General features: G+C 43.5%; 1 protein-coding gene across 1 annotated transcript in view; it reads left to right on the plus strand.

Annotated features, from left to right (window-relative positions):
- LOC139564736 (ubiquitin carboxyl-terminal hydrolase 43-like) overlaps positions 1–15,509 on the plus strand; it is a 99,508-nt gene extending 83,999 nt beyond the window's left edge. The window contains exons 10-15 of the mRNA XM_071384503.1: positions 4,696–4,773; positions 4,971–5,100; positions 9,450–9,834; positions 10,066–10,224; positions 11,223–11,381; positions 11,611–15,509. Of these exons, the coding sequence (XP_071240604.1) occupies positions 4,696–4,773; positions 4,971–5,100; positions 9,450–9,834; positions 10,066–10,224; positions 11,223–11,381; positions 11,611–12,752 (2,053 nt within the window). The 3' untranslated portion in view covers positions 12,753–15,509. The remainder of the gene's footprint in view (positions 1–4,695; positions 4,774–4,970; positions 5,101–9,449; positions 9,835–10,065; positions 10,225–11,222; positions 11,382–11,610) is intronic.
- The last annotated feature ends 2,933 nt before the right edge of the window (positions 15,510–18,442 follow it).

Below are 18,442 nucleotides of genomic sequence, written 5' to 3' on the forward strand. Positions count from 1 at the left end.
TTCTGAATTCAAATACTGTATAATTGAGTCCTTTTGAGACTGGATGGATCTCTTGAGGCCATTATAAAAGCACAACTGTCACAGACGATTTGAGTCAAGAAAACACGCTCCATTGTAGTAGAGACTGAAAAATAAATTGTTTCTCTGTATTGTCCCCATTCCACCTTTTCTACTGCTCATGAATAACTAGCATTAAGGAAAATCCCCAATGAATCTGTCACAAATTGTTTAAAATCCCACCTACCATTTAAATCCTATTTATAACTGACCCAATTAGTGGAGCTGGGTTTCTGATGGGGGCCTATCACACCAAGAATAGCCTCATGCATTGCTTTAGCTTTTAGGGTTTGGTAAAGCACATAAAACTTGACTTTTACATGAAATCAATCTGACTCATAACATGCTTTAGGAAAGGAAAGGGAAAGGACCCCCAACATGATGATATTCAATGCTGTCCAGGTTTCAAGGGGCCTACAGTAACGTTAACACAGACTCTGAATGAAAAGCTAATGTTTAACTACTTTGTTGACCTGACGAAGATCCAACTCGGATCAAAAGGTCAAATCAAATCAAATAAAATTTTATTAGTCACATACACATGGTTAGCAGATGTTAATGCGAGTGTAGCGAAATGCTTGTGCTTCTAGTTCCGACAATGCAGTAATAACAACAAGTAATCTAACCTAACAAATTCCACAACTACTACCTTATACACACAAGTGTAAAGGGATAAAGAATATGTACATAAAGATATATGAATGAGTGATGGTACAGAACGGCATAGGCAAGATGCAGTAGATGGTATAGAGTACGGTATATACATATGAGATGAGTACTGAAGGGTATGTAAACATAAAGTGGCATAGTTTAAAGTGGCTAGTGGTACATGTATTACATAAAGATGGCAAGATGCAGTAGATGATATAGAGTACAGTATATACATATACATATGAGATGGGTAATGTAGGGTATGTAAACATTATATTAAGTGGCATTGTTTAAAGTGGCTAGTGGTACATTTTTACATAATTTCCATCAATTCCCATTTTTAAAGTGGCTGGAGTTGAGTCAGTATGTTGGCAGCGGCCGCTAAATGTTAGTGGTGGCTGTTTAACAGTCTGATGGCCTTGAGATAGAAGCTGTTTTTCAGTCTCTCGGTCCCTGCTTTGATGCACCTGTACTGACCTCGCCTTCTGGATGATAGCGGGGTGAACAGGCAGTGGCTTGGGTGGTTGTTGTCCTTGATGATCTTTATGGCCTTCCTGTGACATCGGGTGGTGTAGGTGTCCTGGAGGGCAGGTAGTTTGCCCCCGGTGATGCGTTCTGCAGACCTCACTACCCTCTGGAGAGCCTTACGGTTGTGGGCGGAGCAGTTGCCGTACCAGGCGGTGATACAGCCCGACAGGATGCTCTCGATTGTGCATCTGTAGAAGTTTGTGAGTGCTTTTGGTGACAAGCCGAATTTCTTCAGCCTCCTGAGGTTGAAGAGGCGCTGCTGCGCCTTCTTCACAACGCTGTCTGTGTGGGTGGACCAATTCAGTTTGTCCGTGATGTGTACACAGAGGAACTTAAAACTTTCCACCTTCTCCACTACTGACCCGTCGATGTGGATAGGGGGGTGCTCCCTCTGCTGTTTCCTGAAGTCCACAATCATCTCCTTTGTTTTGTTGACATTGAGTGTGAGGTTATTTTCCTGACACCACACTCCGAGGGCCCTCACCTCCTCCCTGTAGGCCGTCTCGTCGTTGTTGGTAATCAAGCCTACCACTGTAGTGTCATCCGCAAACTTGAGTTGGAGGCGTGCATGGCCACGCAGTCGTGGGTGAACAGGGAGTACAGGAGAGGGCTCAGAACGCACCCTTGTGGGGCCCCAGTGTTGAGGATCAGCGGGGTGGAGATGTTGTTACCTACCCTCACCACCTGGGGGCGGCCCGTCAGGAAATCCAGGACCCAGTTGCACAGGGCGGGGTCGAGACCCAGGGTCTCGAGCTTGATGACGAGTTTGGAGGGTACTATGGTGTTAAATGCTGAGCTGTAATCGATGAACAGCATTCTCACATAGGTATTCCTCTTGTCCAGATGGGTTAGGGCAGTGTGCAGTGTGGTTGCGATTGCGTCGTCTGTGGACCTATTGGGTCGGTAAGCAAATTGGAGTGGGTCTAGGGTGTCCGGTAGGGTGGAGGTGATATGGTCCTTGACTAGTCTCTCAAAGCACTTCATGATGACGGAAGTGAGTGCTACGGGGCGGTAGTCGTTTAGCTCAGTTACCTTAGCTTTCTTGGGAATAGGAACAATGGTGGCCCTCTTGAAGCATGTGGGAACAGCAGACTGGGATAAGGATTGATTGAATATGTCCGTAAACACACCAGCCAGCTGGTCTGCGCATGCTCTGAGGACGCGGCTGGGAATGCCGTCTGGGCCTGCAGCCTTGCGAGGGTTAACACGTTTAAATGTTTTACTCACCTCGGCTGCAGTGAAGGAGAGCCCGAAGGTTTTGGTAGCGGGCCGTGTCAGTGGCACTGTATTGTCCTCAAAGCGGGCAAAAAAGTTATTTAGCCTGTCTGGGAGCAAGACATCCTGGTCCGCGACGGGGCTGGTTTTCTTTTTGTAATCCGTGATTGACTGTAGACCCTGCCACATACCTCTTGTGTCTGAGCTGTTGAATTGCGACTCTATTTTGTCTCTGTACTGGGACTTAGCCTGTTTGATTGCCTTGCGGAGAGAATAGCTACACTGTTTGTATTCGGTCATGTTTCCGGTCACCTTGCCCTGGTTAAAAGCAGTGGTTCGCGCTTTCAGTTTCACGCGAATGCTGCCGTCAATCCACGGTTTCTGGTTTGGGAATGTTTTAATCGTTGCTGTGGGTACGACATCGTCAATGCACTTCCTAATGAACTCGCTCACCGAATCAGCATATTCGTCAATGTTGTAGTTGGACGCAATGCGGAACATATTCCAATCCGCGTGATCGAAGCAGTCTTGAAGCGTGGAATCAGATTGGTCGGACCAGCGTTGAACAGACCTGAGCGCGGGAGCTTGTTGTTTTAGTTTCTGTTTGTAGGCTGGAATCAACAAAACGGAGTCGTGGTCAGCTTTTCCGAAAGGAGGGCGGGGGAGGGCCTTATATGCGTCGCGGAAGTTAGTATAACAATGATCCAGGGTTTTACCAGCCCTGGTAGCACAATCGATATGCTGATAGAATTTAGGGAGTTTTGTTTTTAGATTAGCCTTGTTAAAATCCCCAGCTACGATGAATGCAGCCTCAGGGTGTGTGGTTTCCAGTTTACAAAGAGTCAGATAAAGTTCGTTCAGGGCCATCGATGTGTCTGCTTGGGGGGGAATATATACGGCTGTGATTATGATCGGTCATCTTTATTGTGCGTCTGATTAAATCCCCATGGGAGCATACCAGAGTTGCAGGCATTCCTTTTTTCTTCAACTACTTTCTTACCATCGATTGTGCTTTAAACCTATGTTGTTGTGTGAATCGTTTGTGGATATTCTGTATATTCATCCTCTGAAAACTCACTTCTGAAAGCACTATCTAGAAATCCATGATCTGCTACTTTTTTTGAATCCCAGCATGTGGTGGATCTTTAATTGTAAGGTCATGCTGACACCTAGTGGCTGTACAGAGTCCACAAATACATGCTGCTGCACAAAGGCCCTCTCTGAAAAGGTCTCTCATTTCCAATGAGGATTTACCCCAGTGTTTTACCCAAAAGGCTCAGACTTTTCTGTTTCCATCTTCGTGGGCTGGCACCTATGTCTCACGAGGCCATGGCTCTGCTCTGACTTGGAGCCATGGCAAAGCCCTGGGTACTTTTCAGCTGGCATTTACATGATGGCTAATTCTGAACTTTAACACCTTCTCACAAAACTACAGTATTCTTGAATGATGCAGAGCTTGATGATTCTGCTCGCAAATAAGTCTTTAGTGCCACACTCCTAATGGAAACACAACAACGCTAGTTTACATCAGAGGTCCCCAAACTGGTTTGGCCCGCAACCCTATTTTGATATTAACATTTTTTGTGACCCCACCATGTAAAACAAGTGATGGAATCAACGGCCAATGTTTACTTTTTTAATTGGGGCTATGACAATCTATTATAAATCAGTCTGATAATAATTTTCTATGATCTTCTGTACAGAAAATAACAATCATTGATGATGTTCTTTTTCCCTGATTTAGTGCCTGATCTTGTCCACTCTGTTGTAATAAGGCTTGTGGGCATTGTAGAGGGAAACAGACACACATGTGTTCCTGAGAGTCTTATCTTTCAGTGATGGGGTCATAATATTTTGTATCTTAAACCGTTCAAATGATAGAGCCACATTTGTAGGAAGAAAACAGAAACATGTCTGTTTATTACAACCACATCTAGCGGCTACCAGAGGTTACTGACATAACCCCAGTTCTATGAACCAAGCATGATTTTTTTCCAGAGTTTCTCTTGTGACCCATCTTCAAATCTGGAGACCCCACATGGGGTTGCGACCCCAATTTGGGAAACGCTGGCCTACATTAACATAAAACACTGGTGGCCCACTGGTGAGGAGGGTAAGACTCAATGGAAAAGCACCATAACAAAATGTACATTCCACCTGAATAATAGGTGGACGGTGTGCGAAGGGGATTATGCTGAAGTTTTACCTCGCTAATCTGATGACCTTTGACCCCTTTGTTCCCAGAGCTCTTAATCTCTGTGGCTCAGGAGGACCGCCCCATGTGAAGCTCATCATCGAGTGGGAACACAGAATCAAAGACTGGTCAGTCAATCTCAGTGACAGTCTATAACTTTCTAGCCCTGAATTATTGTAGACCAGCTGTAATCATAAAACAGTATGTATGCTGCTGCACGTGCCTTATTTTATTCATGGCTGGCAGCCTCTTTCTCTCTTTGTGTGCATGTTTCCAACTCTGTCTGTCTGTCTGTCTGTCTCTGTGTCTGTTCGGTCTCCTGCAGCCTGTTTGGGAACATCCAGGAGGAGGTGGTGAAGGATGCTGAGAGTGTGAGAGGCCAGCATCAGCAGCACGTCCAGCAGCACAGTTGTACCCTGGACGAGTGCTTTCAGCTCTATACTAAAGAGGAACAGGTACATCATCTCCTCCTACAGGCAGGCAACAACCACTGCTGAGTACACTATGTTGTCTCACTATAGATTACAAGGGTGTCAAACTCATTCCACGGAGGGCCTTGTGTCTGCTGGCTTTTGTTTTTTCCTTTCAATTAAGCTCTAGACAACCACGTGATTTTCAAGTCCAAGGGAGCAGCGTAAACCCGCAGACACTCGGCCCTCTGTGGAATTTGACGGAGTTTGACGTGTGTCATAGAACCTTATATACCGAACCCACTGACTGAATGACTGACGAGGAGCAAGGAAATCCTTCCTACCTGTGATTTTCATTATATACGGTATTTTTGTTTATAGGCGAGACTGCCTCTAGTTTGAAACAGTCCTTTAAGGGAAATTCATCCAAATTGCTAATCCATTAATCGTATGCTACCTTAAAAATAAGATCCACATTTATTATTTGGGTTAACAATCCCATTAAGGACATCATTATGGAATCCATCAAGCTTCTTACAGACCCCCCAGTGTTATAAGATGCAACGTCAACAGTAACAAAGGATGTGAATGCTGTGGCATGATGCCAAGAACAAAATCTGCCTTGAGTCAAATCAATCAAGATGACCTGTAGTGGAATTAATCTTGCCAATTGGGCTTTTATTTTCCCATCAGTGGAGTGTTGGTATTCTATTAGAGCTGTGAATGGGCTGTGTTTCTGCTGGGAACTGTATGCTCTCGCTTAACTGTACCTGCACTCAGGTCGGTGTCTAAACGACTTATGAATCAGAATACTTCTTTCCCTTCGAATGCTTGATTGATCTTCCTGCTCCCAGTTATACTGTACCACAATATATTGTTTACAGTCATGCCCCATCTCTATTAGAGGTCGACCGATTATGATTTTTCAACGCCGATACCGATACCGATTATTGGAGGACCAAAAAAGCCGATACCGATTAATCGGCCGATTTTTTCCCCAAATTTATTTGTAATAATGACAATTACAACAATACTGAATGAACACTTATTTTAACTTAATATAATACATCAATAAAATCAATGTAGCCTCAAGGAAATAATGAAACATGTTCAATTTGGTTTAAATAATGCAAAAACAAAGTGTTGGAGAAGTAAAAGTGCAATATGTGCTATGTAAGAAAGCTAACGTTTAAGTTCCTTGCTCAGAACATGAGAACATATGAAAGCTGGTGGTTCCTTTTAACATGAGTCTTCAATATTCCCAGGTAAGAAGTTTTAGGTTGTAGTTATTATAGGAATTATAGGACTATTTCCCTCTATACCATTTGTATTTCATTAACCTTTGACTATTGGATGTTCTTATAGGCACTTTAGTATTGCAAGTGTAACAGTATAGCTTCCGTCCCTCTCCTCGCTCCTCCCTGGGCTCGAACCAGCAACACAACGACAACAGCCACCATCGAAGCAGCGTTATCCATGCAGAGCAAGGGGAACAACTACTAGAAGGCTCAGAGCGAGTGACGTTTGAAACGCTATTAGCGCGCGCTAACTGGCTAGCCATTTCACTTCGGTTACACCAGCCTCATCTCGGGAGTTGATAGGCTTGAAGTCATAAACAGCGCAATGCTTGACGCAAAATACACTTAAGTGCTGTTTGAATGAATGTTTACGCGCCTGCTTCTGCCTACCACCGCTCAGTCAGATACTTAGATACTTGTATGCTCAGTCAGATTATATGCAACGCAGGACACGCTAGATAATATCTAGTAATATCATCAACCATGTGTAGTTAACTAGTGGTTATGATTGATTGTTTTTTATAAGATAAGTTTAATGCTAGCTAGCAACTTACCTTGGCTTACTGCATTCGCGTAACAGGCAGTCTCCTTGTGGAGTGCAACAAGAGAGAGGCAGGTCGTTATTGCGTTGGACTAGTTAACTGTAAGGTTGCAAGATTGGATCCCCCGAGCTGACAAGGTGAAAATCTGTCGTTCTGCCCCTGAACAAGGCAGTTAACCCACCGTTCCTAGGCCGTCTTGTAAATAAGAATGTGTTCTTAACTGACTTGCCTAGTTAAATAAAGGTATTTAAAAAATTAAAAAAATATTTTAAAAATTAAAAATAAATAAATAAAGGCAAATCGGCGCCCAAAAATACCGATTTCCGATTGTTATGAAAACTTGAAATCAGCCATTCCGATTAATCGGTCGACCTCTAATCTCTATGCCCCTCCACACCTCTTTATATGAAGAGGTTGTTTCAGGGAACGTTCTGAATATCCAAATCAGATCAAATGTTATTTGTCACATGCACCGAATACAACAGGTGTAGACCTTACAGTGAAATGCTTACTTACAAGCCCTTAACCAACCATGCAGTTTTAAGAAAAATACCTTTAAAAAGTAAGAAATAATAGTAACAAATAATTAAAGAGCAGCAGTAAAATAACAATAGCAAGGCTATATACAGGGGGTACCGGTACTATCAGGTATCAAGGTAAGACCCAAGTGCAGACTGTGTGAAGGGGCAGGCAAACGCCAGGTCAAGGCAGGCAGGGGTCGATAATCCAGAGTAGGAGCAAAGGTACTGGACTGCAGGCAGGGTCAGGGACAGGCAGAGTGGTCAGGCGGGCGGGTACATGGTCAGGACAGGCAAGGGTCAAAAACCAGGAGGACAAGAAAGAGTGGCTGGGAAAAGACAGGAGCTGACAGGAACAAACACTGGTAAGCTTGACAAACAAGACCAACTGGCACAGACAGACAGAAAACACAGGTATAAATACCCAGAGGATAAGTAGGGAAGATGGGCGACGCCTGGAGGGGGAGAAGACAAGCACAAGGACAGGTGAAACAGATCAGGGCGTGACAGATATAGAGTCGATGTGCGGGGGCACTGGTTAGTTGAGGTAATATGTACATGTAGGTAAAGTTATTGAAGTGACTATGCATAGATAATAACAGAGAATAGCAGCAGTGTAAACGGGGTGGGGGGACAATGCAAATAGTCTGGGTAGCCATTTGATTAGATGTTCAGGAGACTTATGGCTTGGGGCTAGAAGCTGTTTAGAAGCCTTTTGGACCTAGACTTGGAGCTCCGGTACCGCTTGCCGTGCGGTAGCAGAGAGAACAGTCTATGACTAGGGTGGCTTTTTAGGGCCTTCCTCTGACACCGCCTGGTATAGAGGTCCTGGATGGCAGGAAGCTTGGCCCCGGTGATGTACTGGGACGTACGCATTACCCTCTGTAGTGCCTTGCGGTCGGAGGCCGAGTAGTTGATATACCATGCAGTGATGCAACCCGTCAGGATGCTCTCGATGGTGCAGCTGTAGAACCTTTTGAGGATCTGAGGACCCATGCCAAATCTTTTCAGTCTCCTGAGGGGGAATAGGTTTTGTCGTTCCCTCTTCACGACTGTCTTGTTGTGCTTGGACCATGTTAGTTAGGTAATAGAGGTGTACTGGAATTTCAAAGCCTGTAATTTGGTTTATGTAATAAGCTTATAAAGTTGACATGTGCGATAGATGTCCAGAACATGTCCTCCTCAAGAGCCTTCTTTTAGTTTCTTCCTGAGCATTGTTTGAGTACTATGTCTGCTTCTGATAGGAGTGAATCATTTCCCATTGCCATTCATGAGGCAAATGACTAAGCTTTCTTTAGCTCCATTTGTGACCAGGTTAGTATCCTCGAATGAACATTAAGGTTTTTGGATACAGCTGCCTCCATCTCCTTCCTCCACTCTTCTTCATGCACACTAATCAGAGGGATTAGAGTGCCAGAGGCGGTCGCCGCAGCAACAGGTTGTGAAAGTCTGAAAAATTAGGCTTCACCTACTGTTCTGATGAAACAGACACGGTCTCATGCACAGAGCTATCACTGAAGACCACCGCGACCTGTATCAGACCATGTTTCATGTCTAAAACATGCTTCAAACTGCTGGGAAAACAATTTTTGCTTATTGAAAATATAATTCACAGTGATTTAGATGGTACAATGATTCCCTACACTATTCAGTGCTTGCTTTCTCACATAAACTGAAATTGAGCTAACAATGTAGAACTTTTGCAACCAGGAATGAGCGATTTTCACTAAATAACACAGCCACAAAGTCAGAACAGCTGCCGCTCCGGCGGGAGAAATCAATAGGAAAAGCACACAGCCAATCACAACACTGAGAGTAAAACTGTAAGTAATACTGTGAAACATTATCATTCCACAATTAGTGGCAGATATATTATGGACATTTTCTGGAATTTCAATACAAAAATTTAAAACAATCCAATGTAGCACCTTTAGAGAGTTTTATGAAATGATTTCAGTTCGTTGATTGAGGGACAAGAGGTCTTTTTTTTTTACATGGATGAAATCTCTCTCCCTCTCTCTCTCTCTCTCTGCCAGCTGGCTCCAGACGATGCATGGAAATGTCCCCACTGTAAGCAGCTGCAGCAGGGCATGGTGAAGATGAGCCTGTGGACGCTGCCTGACATCCTCATCCTCCACCTCAAGCGCTTCCGGCAGGTGGGCGAGCGCCGCAACAAGCTGGCCACGCTGGTGCGCTTCCCCCTGGACGGCCTAGACATGGCGCCCCATGTGGTGAAGAGGAGTCAGAGCACCCGGCTGCCCCCCCACGGTCCTCTGCTCCCCCACGGTCCTCTGCTCCCCGGCCCCCTGCACCCGGCCTGGAAACAGCCCTGCCCACCCAACGTGGCCCCTCCAGACTTCCTATATGACCTCTATGCCGTGTGTAACCACCACGGAGGCATGCATGGTGGACATTACACAGGTTTGTATGGAGGGACTGTCTGGCTGTCATATTCACATCCTGTAAATGTTCTATGAAATATCAATCTCATTGAAAGTGGTCTTAATCAGCAAGGTGTCTTGAAGTGAGATCCAGTCCAAAAATGTGTTTGATGATGATGATGATAATAAAGATATGGTGGTGGTTTGTTCAGTATGTATGTAAGTACACACTGTTGTGCATGTCTGAACAGGTGTCTGTGTCTCTGTGCAGCGTTCTGCAGGAACTCATTGGACGCCCAGTGGTATGGGTATGATGACAGCAGTGCAGAGCCAGTCACAGAGGGGGAGGTGTGCACACGGGGAGCCTACATCCTCTTCTACCAGAGACGCAACACCATCCCTCCATGGTCAGCCAGCTCCTCTCTCAGAGGTGAGCCGTGTTGACAAGTCCTTTAATTAAGCCACAGTCTGCAATATGTTCTGCAGTTCTATTGTGTCATTTCAATAGATGATATATACCAATTCTGGAAGAATACTGCCCTTTAGAGGTCTTCAGTTGAAAGTAAGTCCATGTAATGGAAATAAGGCTTCTGAAATCCATTATTGGTGAAATGATGGCTTTCATCACTCAATAATGAATGTCACTTCAATGACAGTATCCAGACATTTTTCGAAATTTAAAGCATTAATGTTGAAATCGAAAGAGGATATGATTGGCAGTGTGTAATAATGATGATTGGCAGCGTGGGGGTGCAATGAATGGCACTTCAATGACAGTATCCAGACATTTTTCGAAATTTAAAGCATTAATGTTGAAATCGAAAGAGGATATGATTGGCAGTGTGTAATAATGATGATTGGCAGTGTGGGGGGGGAGTGTGGGGGGGTCCATCATAGGATTGAGGTACAGTAAAGGCATCTGCATACTAGGTTTGGTTTGCCCCTAGCAGAACTCGGATAGGCAAAGTGAACATCTGTGCATTGTATACTCCCTTAAAAGACTTTCGCTTAAAAAACGAGAAAAAAGCAGCAATAGTACTGTTTGTCCCTCTTGAGACGCCGTAGCCAGTATACACTTCCTCAAAATAGTCAGAATTAATGTAAGATAACTCAAGAAATCTGTCATTCATTTTGACGTTTTTGCCGAGGAGATCTTAGTCGTGCATTTTTACATCTAACTAAGATGTTTGGTGCACTATTTCACATAGAAAAGTTTGAAGAATCCCTACTGACCATTCACCGACGAAGGGGCATAGACTTCGGCTACCAAACTAACAACAACTAACAAAATGTTGTCATAATATATGAACAAACTCTTCCGAAATGTCCCCCTCTAGGAAAAAGAGACAGGTTTGTATGTATTAGCTGTGTTGAGAGTCCAGTAGATGGCACTTTGCTCTGTATAACAGTGTTCTTCTACTTCTACAGGCTCCACCAGCTCCTCCACGTCAGACCACTGGCTGATCCGTCTGACGCGGGACAGCCTGTTCTCTGGGGGGTCCACCTCTGGCCCTCCTGGCCCCACACCAACCCCCGAATCCCCAGAGCTCCCTGTGTTCGAGGACGAGCCTCTCAAAACAGAGACAGGTGAGTAGCCCATTGGAACACCATTTCTCTAAATAAATAAAACCACTATGGCTCGCTGTGTCTGATTGGTCTGAAGTTCTGGTTGTTACTCAAAGAGGATTATCTCTTTGAGATAATTACATCATTAAAAAGCAGATGATTATGTAGAAAAATCGATCAATGAACCATTATAAAAGAGGAGGAATATGAGGAAAAATCCTAACTTTGTTTGTTTTTCTTCTGGGTCCAGATGGGTTTGAGAATAAGCTATTTGTCCGAGGCACTCAGGGCAGGAGCGTGAGCATGAGGTCACCCACTAAGACCAAGGACACCCTGAGCAAAGTGCTGCCCCTTCGCTGGTCCTTTGGTTCCAAGGACCGCCCCAAACCCTCCGCCCCCAGGCGAGGGGAGCTGGTGGAGTACCTGGAGTCAGGGCGCAGGCCGCGGTGCACCAAGGACCCCATCATCACCCTAATGGCCACCCCGCCCCAGGGCGGGCACAGGGACCTGGGCAGCTCCCCCAGTGGGAGCAGCCTGAGTTGCATGGACAGGTCCAACTCTGAGGCCTGCGACTCCCCAAGAGTACCAGAGGGCCAGAGCAGGCCTCCCGTAGAGAGGAACTCCAGCCTGGGGCTCAATATTATCACTAAAGCCAGGGATGACAGCTCACTGGGCCGGAGGTCCTCCAAGAGGTTCAGGCAGGACCAGGGCAGAACCCTGGACCCTCACCCCCATAGAGGCTCCACTGAGGGGGTCCACATCAGTCACAGTGCCCCCCCAAGTAGGGACTCCACACTGAAGAGGCCCAAGGCCCAAGCAGGGCTGACCTCCAGGGTAGGGGTGCTGCAGGCTGGTCTACACCCTGAGGAGAGGAAGGGGATGAGGGGTCAGGAGGTAAGGAGCCACGACAGCCTCTTGTCCTTTTTCAAATCTGGCTTCCTGAAAAAAGACGCTCAGAGTACACCTAGCAAGGGGGAGGAAGTCCGGGCCAATGGCCACGGACGAGCCAGCAAGGTGGCAAACGGTAGTTCGTCTAAACTCTCCCTCTCCAATGGGACCCTGAATGGCGCAGCGCTGGAGGAAAAGAGGGCCAACGGCGCCCCTAGAAGTGACTTCCGTCACAGCAAAGGGCAGCTTGTCAATGGGAGGGCAGGGAGTCACAGCTCTGCTGCTGACATCAAGCGTGCCCACAGCTCCAGTAACATCCAGACCAAACTGGACTTGACCCTGCGCAGGTGTGCCTCTCTGCAGAGGAACGGGCAGGTAGCTCCCCCGGCCCCCCGCAGCAGCCTGGCCACAGACAAGCCCAGCTATGCCACCCTGCAGCGGGCACGCTACAGCACCACCTCTCTGGGCAGGCAGCAGAGACCCGTCCCCGAGTCCTGCTTCTGACTCCCTCCGCACCGCTAAGCTAACTGGCTGCTGCCACAGCAGTAGAGTTATCTGGAGTGTGTGTCTCTTTATTTAGAGTTTGTGCCAATGCTACTGCCAGGGTTAGCATGTTAGTGTGAGCTGAGCAGTCTGGCCACCACTGCTAGAGCAGAGGAATAGTCACTGTGTTACTATAAGACAGGTTCTTAGGGGAGGCTTTGCCAACAGCTGAAATCAGTAATGCAGTGCGTAACAGTTAACTGTCTGTCATAGTCTTCTGTTAATGTAAGTGCCTCTGTGACAGCTCAGAATGATTGTTTGTTGAACACTGGAACCACGCTATTGATTGACACACATCACATCCAGACGGTCACCAGGTCTCTGTAGTATAGCCAGCAGAGCTGTTGTTTCTGAAGGGCGTCATGTACCCTCCGTTAACACTGATGTTTATTGACGTATTGTCTTTGTGTGTAAATGAATCTATGCAGACTGTGTACAATGGAGAGGCACAACTGCTGTATTGTGATCATATTTATTCCACAGACATGTCAAGCATCTTTCTTGGTTGTATGCTGTCCTTGATTTTCTATTGATGTAGCCGTGGAGGAATATCCTGCACGAAAGGATTCAATTAAATGATTGTCTGTCTGTGCTTCCACTGCAAACTGTTTGCTGGGACCTCACACACTTATGTTATTGCTAATATTCATCATGTATCATCCACTGTCAGTGGCAACTGAACGAAACAAGTACTGTAATAACCTGGTTGATACACACCTGTTACTGACTACCGTACTGTAACGACGGTGTGTGATTGGAGGAGAAGTAAGGGTAGAGGAATGAAATGGCGATTTATGTTCGTAACTAACATGATTGAAATACTGGGTTGAAAAGAGGGTAGTTGGCACACCATGTACTCCAGCACAGTGATGGTCTTGTATACTCCACAATAGATTTAATGGATCTTGAACCAAAGTTTGTGTCAATCAGAACATTCATCAGGACCCTGATAAAGGTCTAGATAATCTGGTAAATAATCTCGTAAAATAATCAGAAAGAGTCACTTGAGAGTTTTGTACATTGACTTGTGTGAACTTAGATGGGTGCTATTATGTGATGGTGAACTGTTGTGGAACCTCCTCACACCGGTGGTTTAGGTAAGCCCCTTATAGAGCAGCAGGGACAGACTGACAGCCCATTTCAAGGCTTTTAATGTCACTCCCTGTATCTCCCCACTGCTGAGCTACAGAGAAAGTTACTGCCTGTGTTTCACAATAACTCGCCAGGGGGCATTAAACCTGCTCCCCTGTTGCCATGGCAAACTCCCTTCAAGATAACAACTGTGAAGGTGCTGCTGTCTGGTGTACTCTGCAGAGGGGCAGGGATGTCTTGATTTTCATTCATTTTCAACCCAAAACATCTCTTGCCTGAGGTTCCAATATACATGACGATCTATTACATGAAATTAAGATAATTTAGTAATTTTTCCTATAGAGTGCTGTAATGCATTTTAATTGTCAGCCAGAGGGTACATGCCAATTCAGATATATGCACATTCTGTGTATGTTCTAGTCAGTGCAGATTTCCCAGCAACAATGGATGGAGCACATGTGTTTGAGCTTTCATCAACTGTATATAGACATATGTAGTAGTAATACACATAATACCAACACAATGGCATACAGTGCTTCTGTAAAGGGAAAAACACTATTAGAGTAAATGTATTTATCTATTAGATTTCTGAGTTACTTAATTACTTAGGCCCATCGCCCCATGAGAAGCATAGGCCATCAACTGGCCATCAACTGAGTTGACTTCATGTATCTGAAATGATGTAGAATTTAAACCCAATGAAATTATACAATCATTTACTATTCTCCTAAACTATAATGTTAATGTTTAGGACATATACTGTATGATTGTGTTAGCAGACATACAGTAGTAGCTATGCAATATACTGGACCATATGGGATGCCCCACATCATCATAACTTCTGCTAATGGGGATTGGTTGATGACACTACACCATCAACCATCATGACAAATTGGTTGATGACACTACACCATCAACCATCATGACAAATTGGTTGATGACACTACACCATCAACCATCATGACAAATTGGTTGATGACACTACACCATCAACCATCATGACAAATTGGTTGATGACACTACACCATCAACCATCATGACAAATTGGTTGATGACACTACACCATCAACCATCATGACAAATTGGTTGATGACACTACACCATCAACCATCATGACAAATTGGTTGATGACACAACACCATCAGCCATCATTACAAATTGGTTGATGACACTACACCATCAACATTGGCTGATGACACTACACCAACAACATTGGCTGATGACACTAGCTCAAATGTTATGCCTTTTTTTAATTCACTTGTTCTCATTGTTTCTGCAACCTTATTTAACTTTTCTGTATAACTTTGTATACCAAAACGAGCACTTGTTTTGGAAATGACCCTAAATGAAGGATGCTTTCCTTGGGAGGGCATGGGTTGAGTATATTTTATATGCAACTTTTGTAAAAGTCTACATTTTATACCTGATTTGTAATTATGTAAATGAAGGCTCCAGATGATCAAATCAGATCATGTATGCTTCTGATCAGAGAGCAACGTCAGGATAAAGCACAAGTGGACTTGAATTGTGAACTTAACATATATATATTGTATCTGCCCCTAATATCTGCTTATTACCATACTGGAATTTATTTGAATTGCAAATTAAACACAGCTTTTCTCACAACTACTCTCTTTATTATATCATAATACAAACGAGGAGATATTCAATTGCATATGTCATTGTATCTGTCTAACTTGGACTTTGAACTGCCTCAGGTTCTGCTCATTTCCATACCACATCATACCAGCTTAACTTACAAAACCAAGGTGTAGAGAACAACTGATTAACAAAAGTTGATCTATTGTGGAGAAAAATTTGTATTCCATATTTTTCTTAAATTGATCATCCAGTGTGTCGTACACGTTTTGTTGATATTGAGAGAGCACATTCCAAAATAGTTCTCTTGCCATGTGAGCTGTGCTCTTAGGGAAATGTATGCCTTTCCTACACACACCTTTCCTACTCACTTCTCAGTAGTTGGTATTCAGACTTAAGTTATGCAGGTTTGTAACAGGCTTTACAGGTGTGGCTTACAGAATTCCTTGTGGAGTTTTCATTCAATAGGGTTTTCAGTACATTTATCTAAAGCCATCCCTTTAAATTGGGTGTACCTTTAATTTGAGTTCTCTACAGACTCACTAGAATATATGGAGAGAATGGTTCAGAATATTAGGGATCAATGAAAGAAGGTCATTTAAAATTAGAGGTTATAATTATGATTTTTCAACACCGATACCAATTATTGGAGGACCAAAAAAAGCCGATACCGATTAATCGGCCGATTAATATATATATATATATTTGTAATAATGACAATTACAACACTACTGAATGAACAATGAACACTTTTATTTCACCTAATATAATACATAAATAAAATCTATTTAGTCTCAAATAAATAATGAAACATGCTCAATTTGGTTTAAATAATGCAAAAACACAGTGTTGGAGAAGAAAGTAAAAGTGCATTATGTGCCATGTAAAAAAGCTAACGTAAGGTCTATTTTTCTCCAATTCCTGTCTGACTGACGTGCCCAAAGTAAACTGCCTGTTACTCAGGCCCAGAAGCCAGGATATGCATATAATTGGTACCATTGGATAAAAAAACACTTTGAAGTTTGTAGAAATGTTAAAATAATGTATGAGACTATAACACAATTGATATGGTAGGAGAAAATCCAAAGAAAAACCAACCCGATATTTCTTTGGGGGAGAGCCCATGCTCTTTCAATGGAAAGCTATGGTTCCTATGCAATTCCAGCTCCCAGTTTGCAATTCCTATGGCTTCCACTAGATGTCAACAGTCTTTGTTCAAGGTTTCAGGCTCGTTTCTTCCCAAACAAGGACTAATTTTGAGTTTTGGTACAGGGAGTTCTTTCCGTATGAAATATTATAGTTTAATTACATTTTAGGGTACCTGTGGATTTTGACTTGTTTTAACAAAGTTTAGCGGTAGCTTTTTGGATTCCTTTCTCTGCATGTTGAGCGAGTGGATTACGCAAATCGATGGCGCCAACTAAACAGACTTTTTGGGATATAAAGAAGGATTTTATCTAACAAAATGACCATGCATGTTGTAGCTGGGACCCTTGGGATTGCAAATCAGAGGAAGATTTTCAAAAGTAAGTGAATATTTATTTGCTATTTGTGATTTTACGAAGCCTGTACTGGTTGAAAAATATTTTGATGTGGGGCGCCGTCCTCAAACAATCGTGTGGCATGCTTTCGCTGTAAAGCCTATTGTAAATCGGACAATGCAGTTAGATTAACAATAATTTAAGCGTTTAACCTATATAAGACACTTGTATGTACCTAAATGTTTAATATCCATAATTTTTATAATTATTTACTTGAATTGCGCCCCCTCCAATTTCTCCGGAAGTTTTCGACAGGTGTCCCGACAGGTGTACGACGCCTAGCCCTAAGAAGTTTTAAGTTCCTTGCTCAGAACATATGAAAGCTGGTGGTTCAATATTCCCAGTTCTTCAATATTCCCCGTTTTAGGTTGTAGTTATTATAGGAATTTTGACGTGTTGACTATTTCTCTCTATACCATTTGTATTTCATATACCTTTGACTATTGGATGTTCTAATAGGCACTTTAGTATTGCCAGCCTAAACTCAGGAGTTGATAGGCTTGAAGTCATAAACAGCGCTGTGAATCAAACATTGCTAAGAGCTGCTGGCAAACGCAGTAAAGTTTGAATGAATGCTTACGAGCATGCTGCTGCCTACCACCGCTCAGTCAGACTGCTCTATCAAATATCAAATCATAGACTTAATTATAATATAATAAACACAGAAATACGAGGCTTTGGTCATTAATATGGTCAAATCCATTTTGAAAACAAAATGTTTATTCTTTAAGTGAAATACGGAACCGTTCCGTATTTTATCGAACAGGTGGCAACCCTAAGTCTAAATATTGCTGTTACATTGTACAACCTTCAATGTTATGTCATAATTATGTAAAATTCTGGCAAATTAATTTGCAACGAGCCAGGCTGCCCAAACTGTTGCATTATACCCTGACACTGCGTGCAATGAACACAAGAGAAGTGACACAATTTCCCAAGTTAATTTCTTTTAACTAAATATGCAGTTTTTTTTTTTTTTAATCCTTCCTTGTATTGATTTTAAGAAAGGAATTCATGTTTATGGTTAGGCACATTCGTGCAACGATTGTGCTTTTATCGCGAATGCGCTTTTGTTAAATCATACCCCATGTCACGATCGTCTTCTTGAGAGAGATTGGACCAAGGCGCAGTGTGTGCAAAATACATCTTATTTTATTGAGAAGATAGAGAAAACACAAAACGAACACTATATACAAACTAACAAAACAACAAACGACCGTGAAGCTAAATAACGTAAGTGCACAGACAAGCAACAAACGTTCAACATAGACAACTACCCACCAAAAGCCTACTGCCTATGCCTACCTTAAATATGGCTCCCAATCAGAGACAAATGAATGACAGCTGTCTCTGATTGAGACCCAATCTAGGCAGCCATAGACATAACTAGAAAACCTCACTCTTCTCTACCCCATACAC

This window comes from Salvelinus alpinus, chromosome 36 (genome assembly GCF_045679555.1).
Source record: "Salvelinus alpinus chromosome 36, SLU_Salpinus.1, whole genome shotgun sequence".
In the NCBI taxonomy this organism is placed as follows: Eukaryota; Metazoa; Chordata; class Actinopteri; order Salmoniformes; family Salmonidae; genus Salvelinus; species Salvelinus alpinus.